At 42.7% G+C, this 17,238-nt stretch overlaps 1 protein-coding gene across 4 annotated transcripts in view; it reads right to left on the reverse strand.

The window, feature by feature from the left end:
* The window catches only part of ASAP1 (ArfGAP with SH3 domain, ankyrin repeat and PH domain 1), a 143,814-nt gene that overhangs the window by 113,608 nt on the left and 12,968 nt on the right, over window positions 1-17,238 (reverse strand). For 3 of the 4 annotated variants that reach the window (XM_071738390.1, XM_071738391.1, XM_071738388.1), the window contains exon 2: window positions 11,533-11,619. In XM_071738390.1, the coding sequence (XP_071594491.1) occupies window positions 11,533-11,591 (59 nt within the window). In that variant the 5' untranslated portion in view covers window positions 11,592-11,619. Of the gene's footprint in view, window positions 1-444; window positions 598-11,532; window positions 11,620-17,238 lie in introns of those variants that run through there. The other variant, XM_071738392.1, reaches the window with a different exon arrangement.

Raw genomic sequence — 17,238 nt, forward strand, 5'->3', positions numbered from 1 at the left:
ATGTTAACAACCAGCAGAGACCCGCAGCATCAAAGCAGAGGAGGCGCAGAGAGGCTGAGACTTCACCCTCCACACCCAGCCTCTCCCCCGGCCGCCCCCTCCTCCTCCCAGGCAGGAGGTGAAGGGGGGAGAGGCCCCGACACGGCCCCTTCGCCCCGCGCCGCTCGGCCCCGCCGGTGGGGAGCGCTCCCTGAGCAGACTGCGGCCCCCCGACGGCTGCGGGGACGGGGCCGCCTCTGAAGAGCCCGGCCCCGCCGCCGGCGCTGAGGGGAGGGCGGCTTGAAGGGAGGGATGAGGAGGAGGAGGAGGAGGAGGGAAGGAGGACAGGCGTGAGGGGAGCGGCGCCCGCCAGCCCCCAGCCCGCCGGGCTCAGCCCCTTTCCCCTCCCGCCGCCGACCCTCCTCACGCCCCTCGCCTTAACCGCCGCTCCAGCCCACCACTAACTTGTGCAGGCTCCGGCTGCGCCCCCCGGCCGGAGGGAAGAAGGGGAAGGGCCGGGGGAGGCGGCGGGGGTTGACGGGGGGTGGCGGGGGCTCCCGCCGCCGCTGACAGTCACCCGGTGACTGACACGCGCGGCCCAGCGCCCGCCCGCAGCCGTTACGTGGTTGGCGGGGGATGCGCTCTGCGCACGCGCGCCGCCAGCTCCCCTCCCCCGCCCTCCCGCCCCGCCGGCGGCACCGCCCCCTCCCCCGGCCTCCCGCACCCCCCGACCCACGGCCCGGCCCGGCCCGGCGGGGGGGTGGGGCCTCCGATTTGTCCTTTTATTAATAAAAAAAAAAAAAAAAAAAAGGCTTTTTGGTGGCAGCGCGCGAGGTAGTGGGGGGTGTTGGGTTTCGGCTGTGCCCATCAAGCCCGGCAGCCCTGCTAGTGGCCCGGCCCGGCGGAGCCCCGAGAGCCGGTCTGCGGGGTGCCTGTTCCCTCCCTCAGTCCAACGCCGCCACAGCCCAAGCCCTTTCTTTCCCTCCAAGCTCTTTTGCCATGGTGTAAAGCGTGAGGATACCTCCGCTGGTGGAGTCATCACTTCCAGCAACGTGATTAGAAAGATTTTTACTCCCTTTTACACTTGGGTCGTTTTTCAGGCGCCCTGCTGTGTCTCGGTGACACCCTTGAAGCTGCTGCTCCCAACCCCTGTCAGTAATTCTGTTCCTGAGCCTTCTCCAAGAGTACAGGAAAGGGATATGGGGGGAGCACGGGGCTGCCCCACTCCCCACCCGCAGCACCCGGAGACCCTCATCCCGCCCCTCGGAGCCTCCTTTCTGCTGCATCCTCTCACAACTTGTATTTCTGACAAGCTAAAATTCCCTTTATCCCTTACTGCATCATGGAACTCGGAACTGACAGACAGCACTAGTGAGGAGGGTTTGGTTTTTGTTGTGTTTTTGGTTTTGTTTTTTTCAAGGTTAGGTTTTGGGGCCCATATGTGCCTTTCTAAAGAAGGCTGGGTCTCAGGGGGCTCGAGTAATTACGGTCATCTGCTGTTTCAGTCTGATTTATTTAGTTAGACTGTGTTTTCCTTCTCTTTGTATTTGGGATTCTCTCCACAGAAACTGGGAAATTCAGGAATAGTAAATATTCTCAAATTTAAACAACTGAAAGTGAACATTTTATGGCTGTATCCATTTCAAAGGCTTTAGTGTTCTGTGTACAAGGTCCTACCCCTGTGCAACAATATACTTAGGCTTTTCCATGATTTTGTGTGTAATTCTAATAGAATACCTGTACAGCTCAAAAAACAACAACAAAAAATCAACAAAACGCTGTGATGCCTGAGTAAGCATAAAAAGGAGATACCTGATTTGTGTCTACCCATTAAAAATTATTTGCATGTAGTTCTGCCAGCAAAAATATGACCAATACTCCTGAGAAACGGTCCTGCCTGAACATGTTTCTTTCATTTCCTTGCCTTGGCAGAAGCCCTCTGTATGGCTGGGTGATTGCTGCTGCTGCTGCTGCTTCACGTGATCCAGCTTTCCGGCACAAAGCTTCAGACTCCTACAGATGAGTTAAACGTCATAAGACTCTGAAAGGTAGAGTAGGCAAGATGAGGAGGAAGAGGAGGAGGAGGAAGCTAAGAAAAGAACTGTGTGGGAGTTACACTGAAAAATGGATTTGGGAAAAAAAAAAATAGAAAATTGAAGCACTGAAGAAGTGACTGAAGGAGTAGGAAGAAAATCAGCTGAGGATTGTGTTCGTAAGAGCAAGTGGAGGAGGAAGAGAGATCAAGAGGATAAAAATGGTGGTGGTATCCAAAGCAGTAAGGAAAGGAGAGTGAAGAAGTGTCTGGGGGGTTGGAAGAGCTGATAGTAGCATCAGAAAGAGCTGTTTCAGTGTGCCTTGCCTGCATGGAAACAGGATGGGTGAGGGGCTGGGATATGGCCCAGGGGCCAAACAGGGTCTCTGTGTTCATCCCCTGTAATTTCCTGCAGTACATCTATCATGGGCTGTCACTCAGCTGCTCTGAGCCAGACCTATGGTCTGTGGGTCAGCGATGGTGTTCACGTTAGGAGACCTGATCCCTCTCTAGCAGATTTCAAGTGAGGATAAATCTGTCACACTGATGAGTAAACTGGTTTAATTGAGTACTCTCACTATTGAAGTTGAATTGTTCCTCTTCAGGCTGAGGTTATTGAGCTTGAGCACTAGTCTTTGGTTTGCAAAATAATTACATCTGCTATCCTAAACAATTCCTACCCCAAAGAGCTACAGACATAATTTCTTTAATACTATTTAGAGAAAACTTAAACCACAGAGCTGAAGAGAATGTTCAACAAAGAAAGGGAGAAGGCAGGCCAGGGAAACTGGAGCCATGAAGAGTGACAAAAATGAAGGCACAGCAGAGGGAAACAGTAGCTTAGCTTCTGTATTTCCTCATCAGGAAAAAAATTATCTTTTAAATTAAAAATCTTACGTAGATGTATATAAAAGAATTAATACAGGTGAGTATTGGGAAGTAAAGAGAACAGCACTAAAGATTAAAGAAAAGAAGAGACCTAAAAATTAAAAAAGGAGTATCAATAGCTACCAATCATAATTGCCTGCTAATCTGTTTTTTCTGACATTTTTCAGATTTTTAACTTTTAATATGGTACTCCATTTTGCAGCTTTGAAGCAGCATTTCCTCTTTCCCCACACCAATGCTAGCACAAAAAACAGCCCTGCGGGCATGACCTCTTTAGACTTGGATTATCTTCACTTAAACTAACTGGAAGCAAGATTAGTTAATTAATTCAATGTTAATAAAAAAATAAATGATTTAACTCGCCTGTAAAAATGTGCTTACATTTAAACTAGTCAAATTATATAACTGTTTCAGATAGTCTTTAGCGGATTTTAGATTTAACCATATTTCCTGTTTTGAATGTGATCAGTATCTGAGATTTGCTTCTAAACTTGTAAGATGCATCTCTCTAAATTGTCACTGACTGAAATCACTGTTTCACTTCACAAATGTCAGAGAATGATCAGCAGAGTGTGAAAGTTATATTTCACGGCGTCTGCTCTAACGCTGTCTCAGACTGTGCTGGATCCTGGGGGAGGCTGCACCACAAGCAAGGCTTGCTAGTGCATGTTCTGCTTATCTCAGTCCTCTTGGTATTCTGATGTGAAATGCCTCTCGTGTCCATCCTGGGACAAGCTAGCTCGGGTGAGGAGTGTTCAGGCAGCCCTGGAAAGCACACTCCTTACTGATGACACACTGCAGTAAAGAAGTTGTGCTGTCTGGCCATCCCTCCCAGTAATTCAGTCTACAAATCCATTTGATTCCCTGGCCTTTTTTACTGTGATTGCCAGTTAACAGAAGAGTTGATTACAGCAAGCTAATATTACTTGCAGTATTGGTAATTGTTGGGGAATGTTAGAGAGGTTTGGAGAATGTTGGAGAATATTCCTGAATATTCTCAAAGAGATAGGAGGTACGACCCCTTTGCTATGCCCAACCCCATGTTTGGGAGGCCAATTAGATCGGCCCATATTCCGGTGCTACCTGCACCAGGGATTTGCTGTGCTACAGGTAAACACACCGGGTGTCCAATAAAAAGTTATGTTGGTGGCTGAGGTGTGGTCACGGAAGCACTATATAAGCGAAAGTTGCTGCGCAATAAACCAGAAGTTCGTTTATCAACCATATTGGTTGCACGCATTTTCTTTGCCGCTCCCGCAGGTAATAGTCACCATGCTTAGGGAGAGGCTAAGGGAACATGGCAACAACAGCAGAAACTGCTGACACAGGTGTTTTGCAATAAGCTGAATAGCAACTATGGTATTTTTCATTTTATAGTACTCTATTCATCTTATATTTAGATCAATATCAGCAGTTCATTCACAAGAGCCAAGCAGTAGTCATCAGGGGATGATGGCTGTTGTCACTGTGAACTTTCAAACATCACAGATACGTGGCAGAGGTGAAGAGCCACATTGCTCTTGCATAGCTCTTCTCCATGTTGTCAATGCAATTGACTGTTCAAACCACGCAGTGGTGAGGTAGAGAAGAGCAAGGTTATCTTTCCACTACAGAAAAGTGGCAGATACAGGAAGCTGTGGCTCCACTAAACAAAAGCAGGGCTATATTTCTGGCTGTCTAGCTCTAGTCATGCAAAGTCAGCTCTTCAGGCTATCAGCGCCGCAGCTGTGCTGAAGCCAGTGGTGGTTCTCCCATGGGACATGGTTATGCTGATGGCAGTCCTCCAGCAATCCTCCCATGGGATATAATTATGCTTGGAGCAGCCCCAGGACCACCCTGAGGCCACACTTGCCTGCTGCATAGATAGGGAGCTCACAAATACAATCTCAGGTGTAGTTCCTGCTTGGTTTTTGGAAGCAAGCTTGACCCAGGTCCCTGGCTGTGCACCAAATATGCTGTCAAGCATGCTCAGACAAGCTGCCTCCAGGGCCATTTGCAATCTGTCAGTGTGGTGGTGAAGTGAGTTGTTAACTGAAGAAGGAAACCACTGTGCACATGGCTACTGTGCAGATGACTCTACTGGATTATTACAGACATAATCATGCCAGGATCTCACATGTTTTTTCCTTCTATGAAAAGATGATGGCACTTAGCAAATAAGGGCTTACACCTGCGCTCATTTCTTTATTTTCAGTGTTGCCATCTTGCCTATTATTGCTGATAAAAGTGGTAAGAACAGACATTACTGTTTAATTAAAACATCAAATCATTGAAATGCACCTGCTTTTGTTAGTAAACTATATAGTTGTTGTTTTTGTGCTCCTTAGTGTCTCCGCAGACATGGAGTGTATCACCAGCTCAGCAGCAAATAGCAACATAATTGCTGGCATGCTAAAACTCATTGGGAAAATATCCCCAGGCTATGCTGCTCTACTATACTTCTATTCTGAATAAATTTGTGGTTTGGTGTTACATTCATCCATTTCAGCTAAACACAGCAGTCAGCATTACTTTCCATCCTCCTTCCTATCCTAAGTCACTGTATGGGATTACTATACAACATAAGGCAGCCATGGAAGTTGATACTCCATAAAGTTGATCTGAGATTCCCTGAGAAAATGTCTGTTAAGGTAAATTGTTGTTGGTGCTTCTTTATAATTTCATTTTCAGATAACTTATGACAGAATTAATGGGAAGTGCATATTTAGATCTATGGCCATAAGTACTAGAATATCCACAAATATTTATGAGCATCAGCTAATCTTATTTGAGTTGAATGTTTGGCTTAGAAGACAAAAGGAGCTTCAAATTCAAAAGAATCTCAGCAGGGTGAGTTTGGGAATCATAAAATGACTAGGGTTTGAAGGGACCTTAAAGATCATCTAATTCCAACTCCCCTGCATGGGCAGGGATACCCTCCACTGGACCAGGTTGCTCAAGGCCCCATCCAACTTGGCCTTGAACACTTTTGGGGAGAGGGAAGCCACAGCTTCCTTGGGCAATCTGTGCCAGCATCTCACCACCCTCAAATTAAAGAATTTCTTCCTCATGTCTAACTAAATCTCCCCTCTTCAAGTTAGAAACCATTTCCCCTTGTCCTCTCACTACACACCCATGTAAAAAGCCCTACCCCAGCTTTCTTGTAGGTCCCTTTCAGATATTGGAAGGTTGCTATAAGGTCACCTCAGAGCTTCCTCTTCTCCAGGCTGAACAACCCCAACTTCCTCAGCCTGGCTTCATAGGGGAGGTGCTCCAGCCCTCTGATCATTTTAGTGCCTCTCCTCTGGACACGTTCCAGCAGCTCTGTGTCCATACATTGGGGACTCCAGAACTGGACACAGTACTCCAGGTGGGGTCTCACAGGAGCAGAGTGGAGGGGGAGATTCACCTCCCTCCACTGGCTGTCTGTGCTTCTTTTGATGCAGCCCAGGAGCCAGTTGGCTTTTTGGGCTGCAAGCTTGTGTTGATGGCTTGTGTTGAGCTTCAGGTCCACCCCCCGTCTATCCCCCCAAGTCCTTCTCCTCAGAGCTGTCTGCAAGTCTTTCTCCTCTCAACCTGTATTTGTGCATGGGATTGCCTCAACTCAGGTGCATGATCTGGAAGCATCTCATGTGCTAAAGCTCAATAAACTTTTTGTGTTAATTGAACTCCCATAGTTTCATTTGAAAAACAAAACCACCCTGCTGATGTACCAACATGTAACATCAGTACTTTGTACTTCAGCAGGAAATGTTTAGTCAGGAGGAGTTTCACCTCCAGGAGCAGTGTCCTCTCAAAGGACAGTCCTGTCAGCTGACTGAGCCCAGTATGGGATGTAGCAGTGACATATTTTAACCTGCAGCATGTTTACACTTTCAATATCACATAAATGTGTGATGTACTCACAGGAAAAAGTAAAGTCTATTTTAAACATTGAAGCCTACATCGCACATTCTGATTGGTGCTAATTTGCTTGAGGGGAACTTATATGGTAAACTGCAAAGTGTTTCTGCTTGAGAAAGAAGGCTGTTGATTTGACATTTGCAAACAAATCCTTGGTCTGATTTGTTATTGGGACAGAATAGTTAGGTAACTTTCCAGTCAAAGAAACATGTTCTTACTTAAATCACGTTGCTATACATGCAGAAAACCAAAATCTGTGCTGATTGCAATTCTATATTTTTAAGCAACAGTATCTACCAAGATGGCTTATGAACTACATGAGCTGCATCAACAATTTGTTTTGCTGCTCTGACTGTTTTGAATACAAGGATCAGCTGATTTTAATTTTAATACTGGCATCTCTGAGCATTTGTCTTCATTTGGCATTTAAAATTAGATAAGAAAACATAAGCAACTGTCTCAGAAACTACAGAATTAGTTTTAAAGTCTTTTAGTACTAACAGTAGTGGCTTAAACAAAAGGTTCTTTTTTCATTCTTTCAATATTAATATGATAGGACAAAGAAAACCCATTGTGTTCTCATTATAAATGACATTTCGCTGACACTGAGATCTATAGTTTTAACACTATACATGCCAAATAAAAAAGATTAAATCAGAACATCCAAAACATTTCATTGAATTATATAGTTTGCATCTTATTTACTTGAATGCCCTGTGCAAGCAGCTTGACTGAACTGGTAAGCTTACTTTGGTAAGCTCAAATAGCCATCTCAAAGTACAGCTGAAAATAACAGCACTGAAAATGAAGAACAGCATTGAGTTACACAAGATTAAGCTGACTAATCTGCTGATTCAGTTTTGCCGTTGTTTTTTGGTTTTGTCATGCAAGATCAAGAGTCATGCAGACAAACACAGAATGGCATTCCAGGCTCACAGTAGCAACAAGCAAAGGGCTGTTCCCCTGCAACCTCTGCATCCTCCAAAGGGAAAAACAGCAAAATGCTCACCAGCAGTAAGAGGCTGCAGGCCAAGGACAGGGAAGGAATGGTTTTTTTGTTTGTTGCAGGTGTGCTGAATTTGGTACTTTTGTTGCATGAAGGTGTTTTTGTTGGGGATGCTCATTTAAGAAACTCGACTTCAGTTCATGGGAAGTGTAATGCTGCATGTGTTGGGAAGGATCAGGTTCAAATACAGCTCTGAAAACATCTACAGAATATAAAAAAACTCAGCAGTATATTCCTCTGTAAGGACCATATTTTGGTCAGACCAAAGATAACACACTTATGAATGCTGATGGGTAAGAAAACTGCCAATGGAGCCTCTGGCAAATTTAACCCTTGTCCAGGGTGCAGGTTGGAGCCTGATCATTACTCCTTGTGAGTGGTACAAGGACTGCTGGCCCCACAGGAGCTGCTCTCCCAGCAATATTCTCCACAGCCAGGTCAGGGAGGGTGAGGAGCAGCATGGGGAAAACCTGTGTGTTATCCTTGTGTTCTTGTCCCTGAGGAAATCCTTGGAGGTTTGCCTGGAAGGGCAGGGAAGCCACATTAGCATGAGGGCAGGACATGCCAGTGGGATAGCAAAGCACAACATAAAGGACAATATATCATAGAGAGAGGGGTACTCAGATGGATGCAAGAAAAGTAAGAGTCTTTCCAAAGCTGGAATCATCATAGCTGGATGCACTTTTTTTTTTTTTTTTTTTTTTTTTTGTGAAAAATAGCAATGACTCAAATCAGAAAGCAATACTGCAATAATGAACATGTTGCAGGGCAGCTGGCATAGCAGGCTCTCCAGTATAAAAAGAGAATGAAATAAAGCCTCAACCCTTACTGCAAACATTTCAATATTTGGAAACGATATGGCTGTGTCATTATCCAGTACATCTCTGGTTCTACTTAAGCTGCTAAATGTATGCTGATGAAAGTGTGAGTCTTGCCTGCAGTCAGACTGGAGGTTCAGGCCACAATGAACCTTGGAAGCACTTTGAGAATGAAATAAAGGCTCTGTAGACATGGGATCATGGCCTTGAGCTGTCACTCATGGCTGTTGCATGGCATTTTATCTCTGTGTGCATTGTTTATCTGTGGAATACAGACAGTTACATATATTTTCTCAGTGAAAGCACACTGGGCATTTCCAGCTGAGTAGTGCTAGATCAGAACTAAGTATTTTTATCACACATTTACTGCATGAACTTCAAAAAATAGCTGAAGGATGAGAAGGGGTCTAAGGCCAAACAATTTTATCAACAGTATTGAATAAACAAAACTGACTTGGAAGGTAAATGAAAGGTTGCTTTCTACTAGTTGTTCATGATGAGAAAATGTAAAGCAGAGAGATCTGGTTTTGTGAGGGTTTTCCCCCCTCTCTATTCTGAATTTATCAGCATTAAAATAGTATCTAGTGGAAGAAGAGGGACTGAAACCCCATCATGCTAAACAGATAAACAAAAGCCATTTATGGCTTTACATGAACTTTCCTAAGACACAGTTTGCACACGTGCAAGGGTATGGGTCTGCTGAGTTGAAGTTCAAAAGCTGGCTTAAAGTGTTGACTGAACATACTTCATTTCTTAATTTCCTTAATAGCATCTCATTAGGGAAATGCTGGAAATAAATCTGCAGATGTTGGATCTTATAAAAAAAGGCCTTTGCAACCACTGAAATTACAGCACATCTGCATTTCCCTTATATAAGCCTCTGTTTTCAAGGGTGCGTCACTTGGCCAAACTCTAGACTTGAACTTAGCATAGTAAATTTTCAATTTAAAAGCAATGTAATTTGGCTTTTCGTTGTTTGTTTTGGTTTGTTTATTTGTTGGGGTCTTTTTTTTTTTTTTTTTTTTTTTTTTTGGAGTGGGGGATTGGAGTTGCTTGTGTGTTTATTAAGGAGATCAGTATGTTTGACAATACATAAGACCTGAAATAATTTGAGGCACCCCTGCCTTAATGGCTAAAGCCTTGTCACCAAGCAAAAATTACTCAAATTTTAAATTAGGGTCTGAATGTTTCATTAAACTAGACATTTGAATGCAGTAGTGGAGGGATTCTGTTAAAATCTAGAAAAGCAGACAACCATCTGGAAGATTCTGGAAACTGGTCTTGCTGTATGGACCTAGTCTCAGCTGGGTCAGTATTCACATAGTGCTAAATTGAAATAAAGAGGTCTGGAATGTCAGTCTAGAAGTCCATCATAGCAGCCACTTTGTGAGTGCTCAGTTGCTTCTACTTCTAATGACTGAAACTGAGCTTTCTGCTTAAGTTGAAAGTCTCTCCATTGACTGCATTGGAGAGTGATCATTTGCCCATCTTCTCCGCCTCTAACATTTTGAATGCATTGTTGATCCCAGAAAGTTTGAAAGGGGGGAAGGAAAGGTGTTAAAATTCTTCAGTTCCTAGAATTTTTTGGAAAAGCAAAAATGGCCAGTGGAGAAAGATCTTCCTTGCCCTTATGGATAGAAAAGGCTCACCCCCATCTTGTTCTTTACCAAGATTACTTGTGTAGGAGAAAGATCCTGAAAGTGTCCCAATCATGGGAAAAGTTTCACTGGTAGTTTGCACCTCCTCAGGAGCTGCAATCAAGACCCAAATCCATAGGAAATTAAGTTGCATTAATTTCAGTTATCTCACCACTACTTATTTGCTAGGCTGTATTTTTATTTTATTCTGCCAAGAAAATCTAGATGCAGTAGGACATAAGAACTTAGGAGCTCTTCAAAATCAAATAGGAATGTCCAGACTAATAGCTTCATACTTTTCAAAAGATGATTGTTTGACTTCTGAACTCCTGCTTATTTAAGGCATCATGGACTTAAAAAGTAAAAATATGCGTAGCCATGTGACAAAGCAAATGCACGAAAGGAAGATTTATTCAGTTTTCAGAAGATCAGCAGCAGTGATTCACCCTTCTTGGCAGGGCTTGAGCACAGTATGGTCAACCATTTCCCCCTGGGAGGAAGAAAAGATGAAAGTCCCCCACTGCTGTGCTGGCCATGGAGGGAGCTGTGACCTGTGCCAGGGCAGATCCAGCCAGTGCACCAGGTACAAAGAAAACTTCAGCCTTAACCATCAGTGTTGTTGTTGTAGGGGGTTCAAGCAAGGCAATGCAAATGTAGCTTTTAGTGGTTCAATGGAACACAGTAAAAACTTTAAACGAGAGCCCTCACCATCCAGAGACTGAATAAACAAAAGTGTATTTAGACAACTGTGTGCTATTCAGCACTTTGCATCATGAGAAGAGAGCCCCTCCTCTTTCAAGCCCCCGCACAAATCTTGCCATAGATTTTTCAAGCTGATCTCAGAGATTTGTTGTTCTCAAAGTTAAAACAACATCAGTTACAAGATCTAGATGAGTCAAAAAGAGTTACAAAAGTTGTCCTTTTTATACCCTGCCCCCCCTCACAAATCTGGCTTTGAAATCTATCAAAGCAAAGCAAAGCACATAATAAATGTTAATGTTTGTTCCAGTACTTGCTCAGGCAGTCAATGGTTTGTACAGATTTACTGATTTATTGGGGTTTTTTATCCTTGGAAGGATCAATAGGTTAGACTTACTCGGAGATCCAACCACTGTAGTAATGTCCAAAGTAGCATCAAGCACAGAAAAAAAGCCCACTACTGGCAAGTATCACAAATTATAAAACCAATTTCTTTGTGGATAATTTCTTCAAAGATTCTGGTCTACTTTTTTTTTTTTTTTTTTGCATTTTATACCACTTATTTATATTTATGTCTTTCTTATTACTTACCGATTCCATAGTGAATCTCTTGAAGAAAAACTTGAAAGCCTGGAAGCTGAAGATCTCATGTCTCATCTGTCACGACCAGAAACCTACCTAGATTAGGAGAAAAGATCAAGTAAGTAAAACTGACTAAAACTGGGGGACTGACAAGATCAGTTGTTCAGCCAGTTCAAAACAACGTCTATAAATCCTTCAATGACTACAATTTATCATTTGTTATTTGATATTGTGAATTCCATTGTGGTAAACAAATCCGTTAGAAATACCCTGAAAATAACAGTTTGTTAAAAATTGCTTCATGAGAACTTCATTTAGCTGACTGGAAAAACTCTTCATCTAACTAAATGTGGCAACTACTCACTCAGCTGTACTGAGTGAAGAGCTGGTAACATCTCCTGGCCAAGTTGCCTGACACTTCAGAAGACCTTGTTTTCAGCTATAACCTCAGCCTAACTATTCAGGCTGAAAATTTCCATGTCAGGTGTATGCACCAGACTGATCTTTTTTTGAAGATGTAGATACGATTTGAAGGATAAAGAGACTGGGAGGAAGAAGTGGCCTGACAGGGAGGAATCCTGTGTGTGTAGGAGAGAGGAGGAGAGTGTGTCCAGTTCTGGGCCCCTCAGTTCAAGAAGGATATCGAGGTCCTGGAGCAGGTCCAAAGGAGGGCAACTGGGCTGGTGAAGGGACTCGAGCACAGATCCTATGAGGAGAGGCTGAGGGAACTGGGGCTGTTCAGCCTGGAGAAGAGGAGGCTCAGAGGAGACCTCATCACTCTCTACAACTCCCTGAAAGGAGGTTGGAGCCAGGGGGGGGTTGGTCTCTTTTCCCAGGCAACCCTCAGCAAGACAAGAGGGCACGGTCTCAAGTTGTGCCAGGGGAGGTTTAGGTTGGACATTAGAAAGAATTTCTTTACTGAGAGGGTGATCAAGCATTGGAATGGGCTGCCCAGGGAAGTGGTGGATTCTCTGTCCCTGGAGATATTTAAAAAGAGACTGGATGTGGCACTCAGTGCCATGGTCTGGTAACTGCAGTGGTAGCGGATCAAGGGTTGGACTTGATGATCTCTGGGGTTCTTCCAACCCAGCCAATTCTATGATTCTATGATTCTGTGTGGTGAGATGGTCATACTGGGACATGGACAAGTGGTTTCACATTTTTTCATTAGCCTTCTCCACCATTATCTCGTATACTATTTCCAGTTTAAGACTTAACATTGCTGCAGGGGAAGGAAGGTGATAGAGATTCTGCAGAGCCTCTGCAGGAGGTGGGTAGGACTGGGATATACCTTCCCCTCTGAGAATTTCTCATCTTCATGTTAGGTCCAAAGGGAAGAAGTGGAAAAAAATTGACCAGGGCTTGGGGCCAGATATTGGTGCTGGAAAGGAGAAGGCTACCCAGAAGCCATTGCCTTGAAAGCAAGGAAACTAGGTGGTAAAGGTGCCACTAGAAAGGTGGTAAAGGTGCCACTAGAAAGGTAGGACAAGCCACATTATCCAGAGAGATGGGGACCAGGCAGACTGGAAGACAAGGAGACTTGACAAAGACCCATAACAATGAGATTAGCATCAAACAGAGGGGTCAAGATGGAGAGGAATGGGAGGGAGGCCACCTTGAGATCACAGGCTTTGCTAAACCAGTCTGATCATTTCCATTTGAACACACCCCTCAGTTCCATAAGAAAAAGGACATCTCCTCCTCCATGAGTTTTTGTTTTGTTTTTACCTTCTCTCTTAGAGAAGTCTTGTTTGTTCTGTTGACCCAGTTCCCTAGACACTGCTGTAGTTTGTTTACGGGTTTCGTCCTGTTTGTTTTATGTTTCCAAATGTGTCATGTGGGTCTGGAGGTTTGCCAACCCTTAACATTAAAAATAACATAGAATAATCCCTGTCTCCAAGATGCATGGGATTCAATTAAAAATTGCGACATAAAGGTTTTGGATGGGATGTCATTAAATCTCTCTTCCCTTGTTTTTCTGAGCCTTTAGAATACTCCCAAGTATTCTAAACTTTCAAGTGATGCTGTCCAGAGCTCTTTTGCCAGAAGGCTAGACATCTCTTTAACCAGCAGATTTCAGGTTTTTAGATGCTGGCTAGCAAGGATTTGAGATTCTACCAGGTATGCCACCAGCTTAGCAGCACAGGTTCTACCCATAAGGAAGAGATGTGTGACAAGTGACCTTGGGCAAGTTATAAGAACACTATTCAGATGGAAAATTCCTTGGGCTTTATACCCATGTGAGTGTTTTCTTTGGGAAAGAGTCTTTGGAGGCTAAAGAGAGCAAAAGCTCTGAAACCCTCGACCCAGGGTCAGTGGTAGAATTTGGGTTGTTTCAAGATGGCACCTTGACTCTGCTTCACACCCAAAAGAAAGAAAGAAAAAACATTTCTTCTCAACCATCCTTGGCAATGTGAAGGTAACACTATAAAATTTATGTAAGGTCCTTATATGTGACAGTATGTGAGTGGGAGTGGGGAGTGAATAGGAATTATAAAATTCCAGAACAGATTGAGAACAATGAATATGTGGGGAAATATGATTGCTTTTTACATAGAGACACCTACACCTGAGCAGAGAAAGACAAGTTGGGGCTTAAGTAAGAGGCCTAGGTGAGAACAGTGTGGCATTAATGGCACCTGGGTGACAATTCAATACAATAAAACAATTGTATTAGTCCTTAGATGTGGAAAATGTGTGTTTTTGTGCCTGATGATAAGTACATACAATCATATGGAATTAATTGGTACAAGCAAAGTGCTTGACTAACCCTTGTTCTTAACTCTTAAGTATAATGAGTTAAATCCACAGATTTGTAAGCATTTAGATCTGGTTAAGTAGTGTGGAAAGCCAATAGATTGTCAGAAACAGAATGTAAAAATTGCCAGCATATTGGGTAATAGTCAAGAAGAAAATCTTATGCAGGGATTTGGAAAGGAGAGGAAAAAATTAGGAAGTATTTTTACAATCTTCAGTTACTTGCATTTGATATTGCTTAAATACTGTGTGATTTCCTGTCATTTAGTCACCAATTTTGCCTTGCTATTTTTTTAAAGTTGTTTTTGGATTTGTTTTTGTTTTTATTCATAGTAGATTACATAACCTGAGCAAGAATAATGTAAATATATATTTTGCATGTCTGATTAATGTTTTTAGGGCAAATATTAACCAGCAAATTTTCATGTATGCTTGAACTGGATTTAACCTAACTAGAAAAACTCAGATAAGCAAAAGTTAATATTGTTTCTACAGTCACTGATGTAACAATAATAGTAGTTGTGCACCACCATGCTGAAAATCAACTCCCTTTATGTCCAAACAATAGTGTGAATCACAGAGTTCTGACCTTGATATACAAATGTGATCATGTAGTAATTATAGCTCTTGTGCTTTCTGTATAAACAGACTGCTTCATCTGGAAATGCTGTTGGATACTGGTTCATTTTGCAATTTACAGCTAATGACTGAGCAGGAAGCTTTTACATCTCAAGAAGTTTTAAAATAAAGCAGGTATAAAAAATCTTATTTCCTGCAAATGAAAAAAATTAAGCAGACCATTTGAACAGCTTATTGCTCTCTATGTATTCTGGTGATAAGCACTTCTTACAAATTTAAAGATTGCCTTCAAAGTCACATTTTGCAAAGCCTTTTGAAGGTATTTTCCTAGGGTAACTGGCATATTCTTGAGCAACTGTGAGATTAAAGAAAATGCCTTTCATTTCATGCCAAAATCTGCTGTAGGTTTGTTCTCTTTGTGTCTGTGTTGGTATCCTCCAAACAGGATGCAACAAACATGTGCTTTCGCTCTCCCTAATCCATGCTTTGGATAACACTATTAGGCTGTGGTCTAAGGAATTTCAGTGAAGCAAATCTGAGGATATTTGTCTGTGGAGAAGTCTTCTCAGACAATTTTTGTCATGTCCTAAGCAAAAGAAGCTCCATCCTGACCTTATACTCTAACTGTATGTATTTTCAATGCTTCCATAAAAATATACTAGCATGTGTATAGGCTGGAGCTAAATCCTGAAAGAATTAATAATGGAAGAGTCATCACCAAATTGCACTAATCAAGGCAGTGTATGTATGTGTTTGTTAAACAGTCTGCCCTGGATGTCCACACATAGCTGTCATTACAAGAGGACTTGAGTTGGTTCTTAGGAGTTTCTGTAGCTTAATTTAGGGAATCCAAGGGCAAAGAGCATTGCATAATCACTTCTGGGCCTGAGCACTCAAGGCAGGGAAAGGCAGTCCCCAGTGACAACCACAGAGGCTGGTGATCACCAGGACTGGATTTCTTGTCACAACATCTACAACTTGTCTGTCTGTTTCATCTCCCCTTTTGCACAGGTACCTATTTAACTGCATGGTCAGCTCATTGCATACCAACCACCTGCTCTGCTTGTGGTGCAGAACTGCTCATTTTACCAGTTTCCCTTACAAGTTGTTGACTACATTGGCAGACCCAGCATAGAGCCCTTAAGTCACCCTGAAGAGCTGACTGACAGCCTCTTCAAGATGAGTCCCTGTTTATGATGGTTTCTGAGAAATGACAATTTCCCAGTTTTTAATCTATTAAATAATTATAGTGATGACTCTAGGTAGCTCTGATTCCTTAATCATACTATTGTTTGGTGCCAGCAGTTTTACTGAAGTTCCTAAGTACTACATCAATAGTATTGACTTATTTATTTTTCAGGAAAACATAAAGCCTCAAAAATAAAAAGATAGCTCTCTTGAAACAAAACAGATCTTCCTTAACTCCATCCTGATTGGCATGAATTGCATTACTTTTCTCTGATACTTTATGAATAGTGCCTGGAATTAACCGTTCCAGTGTTTTACGCTGGATTGATAGAAGGCTGAGAGGGTTATTAATTCTCAGGTTATCCCAGTGAACTTTAAAATATATTGTCAATCTATGAGCTTGCTTCCATTCATCTTGAAATATCCATGTGTTTGAATATGTATGGAAAATCACCTTTGAAATGCAGACAGTATTCTTAGAAATAACAGCTGATTTTAAAAGTATCTAGTTCTAGGAGGTAGTATTACTGTTGGAATGGAAATAAATTCTTCACCCTTATCTGCTGACAGGATTATAAAATGACTGTGGTATAAGATATTTGGGCTGTGCAAGTGCTCTAGACGAGATTCACTGACCAGCTTAAATCTGGTTTAGGAATTCATGCTGCACAAGGTGATAATTCTAAGACTGAACAATTTTGTAACACCTAACACTGCTGATGGATAACACTTTGCTATAGAGGGCCAGAGGGCTCAGGCTTACTTGTTTGATAAAGTCTCATTTAAAGGTGAATTTTCTTTTAAGACTCAGATATATGACAAAAAGATTTGTGGAAGTATTTAGACTGAAGGACTCCCTAGTCTTTGAAGCCTGTCTTTTGTTATTTGTCTGAGGGCTTCAGGATGCTGGCATTGTGACTCAAATCTCCTTGTATCCACTTAGGAGTGACCTTTTTATCACTTCTGACTACATCCATCATCTGTTTCTTGGGCTCAGCACAGAATTTTGATTTTGTGGAAGCATCAGAGTGTTTGCTTCCCAGCCTCAGACCTCTGGAGAGCTATTACTGATCTTGTCAAGGGTATGCTTTTATATTTGATGACAAGGCTGCCATCCGCAGTCCAAAATTTTGAGTTACTTACAAGCCATTTCGGAAGACTGTGAGGGTCTAGTTACACATAAGAGTGTTT

The sequence above is a fragment of the Heliangelus exortis genome, chromosome 2 (genome assembly GCF_036169615.1).
Source record: "Heliangelus exortis chromosome 2, bHelExo1.hap1, whole genome shotgun sequence".
Taxonomy (NCBI): Eukaryota; Metazoa; Chordata; class Aves; order Apodiformes; family Trochilidae; genus Heliangelus; species Heliangelus exortis.